Genomic DNA, 4,612 nt, shown 5'->3' on the forward strand with positions numbered 1-4,612 from the left:
AGTAACTAAGTGAGGAAGACTGGACAACTTTGAGCTATAGTGTGCCTGGAAGCTTCTCTTAAAAATTCTCTCAAATTATTTTTAAGTCGGCACCTATTTCAAGGTGGTATTATCAAAACACGTTTTTCAGAGTTCTCTGACTTTTTCCACGCCCATGACTCCTCATGCGTGTGCTAAGCCTACTTTATCAGCACCCGTCATACTCTGAATACAGGTCTTTCAACAGAGAAGGACAAAAGCGAGGATTCCCAAGAATGACACATCTAAAGGAAAAATTAATCCTTTCTCCTCCAAAACTAAACCCGAGTTGCTCCTTCTCCCAGGTTTCTTGCACCTTCCTCTTGCCCATTCCGCTCCCCTTTCACTGTCCATTTCACTCTGGTTTAATCTGGCGAAGCCTCTCTCCCAGTTTATTAAGGGTAAACAATAGAAATGTCACAAGAAACTCAGGAAGTAGATGAAGTCTCTAATTGCTGTCGTTTAACGATTGTAGATAATTACTATCTTCAAATGTGGTTTTCACCAGCGGAGAGGGATCCGAGGCGGGTGAGGCTGGCGAGCTCCCCGCTGCTGGGAGGACCTCTGCGAGGCCGCGGCCCGGGGTGGAGGGACAGAGGGGATGCGGCCCCCGAGCAGCCGCGTCCCTGCCCCCTCCAGGACTTTGCTGGAGAGGAAAGCCGAGGGCCGGCCCGCCCGCCCGGGTCACAGACAGTTCACTGCCCGCGGGCTGCGGCTGCCGGCCGCAGTCACCATAACAATATGCAAAGCGCTGCCCGCGGACGCCCGCCGCGCAGAGCCCACTGCATCCGACTCCAAGTTCCAGGGCCCGGGGCCCACAGTAAGCGAGGACACAGGGCTCCCGGGGGCCGGGCCTCACGGGCCTCTCAGGTTCTCCTAGCAGGGGGTCTCCTCCAACCCTGCGAGATGCCTGCGACGGGGGCGCCCCAGCCCCGGCCGCCGCCGACCCTCCCCAGTCCCGGGCGCGAGGGGAAGTCGAGCTCCTGCCCCCGCGGTACTGCCAAGGGCTCCGTCCCCGAGCACTGTGCTCTGCGGGGCACGGGGTAGCTCCAGTGCCCGATGCCGCCTCTCTGGGGCCGTCCTCGCTCCTCCACTTCCTCCGCCGCCGTTCTCCGTGCGGTTAGCGCATCCCGGAGCCCGCCTCAGCGCCCCGCGGGTGCGGATGGGGGGCATCCCGCCCCCGCGATCGCCGTACCAGCCTTCTGAGCCGCTCCCGCCGCCCCCAGCGTCCCGGCAGTCTCGGGAGAGCGCCCGAGCCACCCCGCTGGCCCCTCTCCGGGATGCGAGCGCGCGGCGGCCACCCAGCCCAGAGCGCTCGCCGCCCGCCCCCAAGCTCCCCGAGGTCGGGGGTGCCCGGACTCACCCCAATACCACCAGCTCTCCGTATTTCACTGGCTCCTTATTGGGGGTGCAGTGCTCCTCCTGGCCGGGGGAAAACATGGAGCCCCGCTCGGCCGCCGCCGCCGCCGCAGCCTCCGCCGCCGCGATCCCCGCCGAGTCCGCGCCGCCGCTACAATCCCATCCCGAGAAGGGGGTGAGCGCGCCGGGGAAGGGCACGGCGGCGAAGGGGGCGCGGGGCGGCCAGTCCCGCTGCTGCTCCGTCGTGGCTGCGCGGCTGCCCCGCTGGGCTCCCTGGAGCTCCACGCGCCGCGGCCGCCCCGAGCTAGACTCGGCAACAAATGGGACCAAGCAGCAGGGGGACCTGCCCGCGCTGAGCGCCGCCGCCGCCGCCGCCGCCGCCGCCGCCGCCGCCGAAGCCCGGCGGGGAGAGGAAGGGAGCGAGCGAGACGGAGAGGGGCGGGGGCAGCGGCGGGGGAGGGGCGGGGGCAGGACCGCGGGGCCGCCCCGCCGCGCGCGGGCAGGTGGGAGCCACCCCGCCCTCCGCGGAGCCCTCGGCCCCGCGCCCGCCCGGCGCCCACTCCGCGGGCGCGTGGAGCCACCCGCGCCCACTCCCCGCCCTCCCCCGCCGGGCCCCGCGGTGGATCGGCCCCCTTGTTATGTAAACATAGAGTAAAAGGGAAAGGAAGTTCTTAAAGGAACAGCTCTATTTTTTTTTTTTTTCCTCCCTCGCTTCCTTCCCTAAACTTACAGCGCGGGGTCCTCAGCCTCGCCGCTGAGTTCTGCGGCAGGCAGCAAGCTGCTCAGGATCCCGGAAGCGCAGCAGTCAGGGTTCCCAAGCGTAGCCTAGTTTTCTGAGTAAATAAAGAACTTCCTCTCGGGATATAAGAGCATTTGTTTTCCCGGTGTCACTGTGTAGCGGGATATATCTAGAAGTGTCGCACGCACGCACCTGGGTGCCTCCTTTTTCAAAATCAAGTCCTTCGAAGCTTGTAGATGTCTAGAAATTTGGAGGGCTTTGCCAACTGGTGCTGGATCAGAGGGAGTTTTGAAGGCACTCGGAGCACCCCGCCATTGTACGGGATGTAGATACCCGGTTTGTCATCAGCAGATGTCCACATGGTTTAAAAAAAAAAAAAAAAAAAAAGGTTTTTTTTTAATCCATACTCTATCTACTTTTCCCATATCTTCTCTCGGTTCCTTAAGGAATTTAAGAGGGAATTACCGGAGTGAAGTTTTTAGTAAATATAAATAAATGTTCCTTTACTATCATAATTTAGTCAATGCACTATATTTGCTTTTTATACTTTTCCAGATAGTTGTTCCTATGGCTTCAAAATATTTTACAGTGTAATAGATCTACTGACTGCTGTTTTCATCATGCAGAATTTATTGTTACCATTTACTGAGCACTCGATACATGCTAGAAACTCTACATATTATTGCTAGTTACTGCCTCTCTAGGCTATTAAATATTTAAATAAATAAATACTGCAAAAGCTACCGTTCGTAAAACAGTGACTGGTTGGCTGTGACCCTAAGAAGGGCTAGGAAAAAAATAATTGCATCTGTGACTTTCCATCCCGCATTCAGCACCCTTTGTCTAACATTCTGACAGGTTATTACTGTAGTGACATGATGCTTCAGAAAATTTTACTTCGCTTAGTATCTGATTTTTAAAATTAAGGCTTTAGAAATAAATTATTCCAAAATAGCTAAAGCTACACCAATGGTGAACCCAAAACAAAATTTTAAACAGTTAACTTATTTCAGCTAAGGATAGAGATTTTGTCCTTCAGCTGAATACAGCTATTCTGCAAATTTTACCTATTCTATTTTTTGTACAGGTCCTTTTACAGTTTTAACCAAAAATTCTTCACTAAAGGGTTGAATACTTTCTCATGCCCAATGTCGTGGTGTGAATTTCTGCTCGATTAATGTTGTCCTCACCTATCCACTCTGTGCTCTTACTACATAGATGTGTGGGCTAGCAAAGATCTCTCAGACTTACACCAAAGTAATGCAGTTCCCCATTATTATAGTACCTGGCTCTGTCATTCTAACTTCTCTAGGCTTGTTCTGTTGCTGCTACTGCTCTCCAGGCTACAATTACTTCCTCCCTCCTTCTCTCTTGGCATGCTGTGCTTTTGTGCATTGCATTACACTGTTCTGGCTCCATTTCCTACTTGCTGTGCTCTGCATCTGCTCTTAGGAGGATGGAAACAAATATTTATTAACCTCCTACTAAGTTCCAAACACTAGGCTGAGAGTTTCACATAGGATGTCCCAGTCTTTGAAGGCCTTCCATTCTAGCTATCTGCCCATGGTGCCTCTGACCTCCAGAGGGGCATCTCTCTCTTTCTACTCTCTCAGCATGTCTTTGAGCATGTTTATAGTGCTCAATCAGGTCTGTCGTAATCAGAGTTGCTTACAGGAAGTGCTGCTTTGAATGAGTTTTTGTGTCAGTGGAGGCTTTTTATCCTAGGCAGCTTAGGGCTTACGGATCAGTTTTATACTCCGCTCTGAGAACTGAAATCCTCAGGAATTAATACGGGGGCCAGGAATCCAAAAGGGCAAATGGGCTGAGTGAAGACAGTGGCAAATTGGTAAGCCTGTGCCATCTTAACGGGGCATCTGCCACTCATATCCAGCTGATTCATTGCCATGTGACAATATTAGCTCCCTATTCCTAAATTTAATTATATTTCAAAAGCCCCAAATCCTGATTTTTATGCCAAATCTCTCAATTTTTAACTGTTGTCAACTCATTCAAGTTTTGGGGGTTAGTTTTTTTAAACGCAGCATGGGACCATCAAAACCCTATCTATTTTCAAGATTGTGCTCAAGGTCCCCAAATTTACTTTCTCTGATTTCAAGGAAATATGTGAGTGAAGGTAAAAGAACACATCTCATGTGAGATTAAATGGCGGGGCTGGGAAGAAGCAGAGTAGTGGGACATAAACTCGATTTTCTCAGAGAATCAGTGGTTTGTGTCCCTATGGAAGCCAGCTTGCACCTTTCTCTGCCCATCCCTTATTAGAGTTTTCTGCTCACAACTTAAGCCAATTAGAACATTACTCCCACTATCCCCAGCTTATATTAGGAATCTGATTGTAGCATGAATTTATCTCTTCTTGAATGTAATTGTTTTAGTTAGTAGCTCCAGGCTGGTGGGACAATCTGGCTGTGCCATCTGCCAACCCACTGAGAGCCAGAGTGGGTTTGGCCGATCTGGCTGTCAGGGCAGACCCTCTCC

The 4,612-nt window shown here is 52.6% G+C and overlaps 1 protein-coding gene across 1 annotated transcript in view; it reads right to left on the reverse strand.

Moving 5' to 3' along the window:
* The window catches only part of PELI2 (pellino E3 ubiquitin protein ligase family member 2), a 161,223-nt gene extending 159,461 nt beyond the window's left edge, over positions 1-1,762 (reverse strand). The window contains exon 1 of the mRNA XM_011385138.2: positions 1,382-1,762. Coding sequence (XP_011383440.1) covers positions 1,382-1,458 — 77 coding nt within the window. The 5' untranslated portion in view covers positions 1,459-1,762. The remainder of the gene's footprint in view (positions 1-1,381) is intronic.
* Between the last annotated feature and the right edge of the window lie 2,850 nt (positions 1,763-4,612).

This window comes from Pteropus vampyrus, unplaced genomic scaffold (assembly GCF_000151845.1).
Source record: "Pteropus vampyrus isolate Shadow unplaced genomic scaffold, Pvam_2.0 Scaffold15, whole genome shotgun sequence".
NCBI classification, from domain to species: domain Eukaryota; kingdom Metazoa; phylum Chordata; class Mammalia; order Chiroptera; family Pteropodidae; genus Pteropus; species Pteropus vampyrus.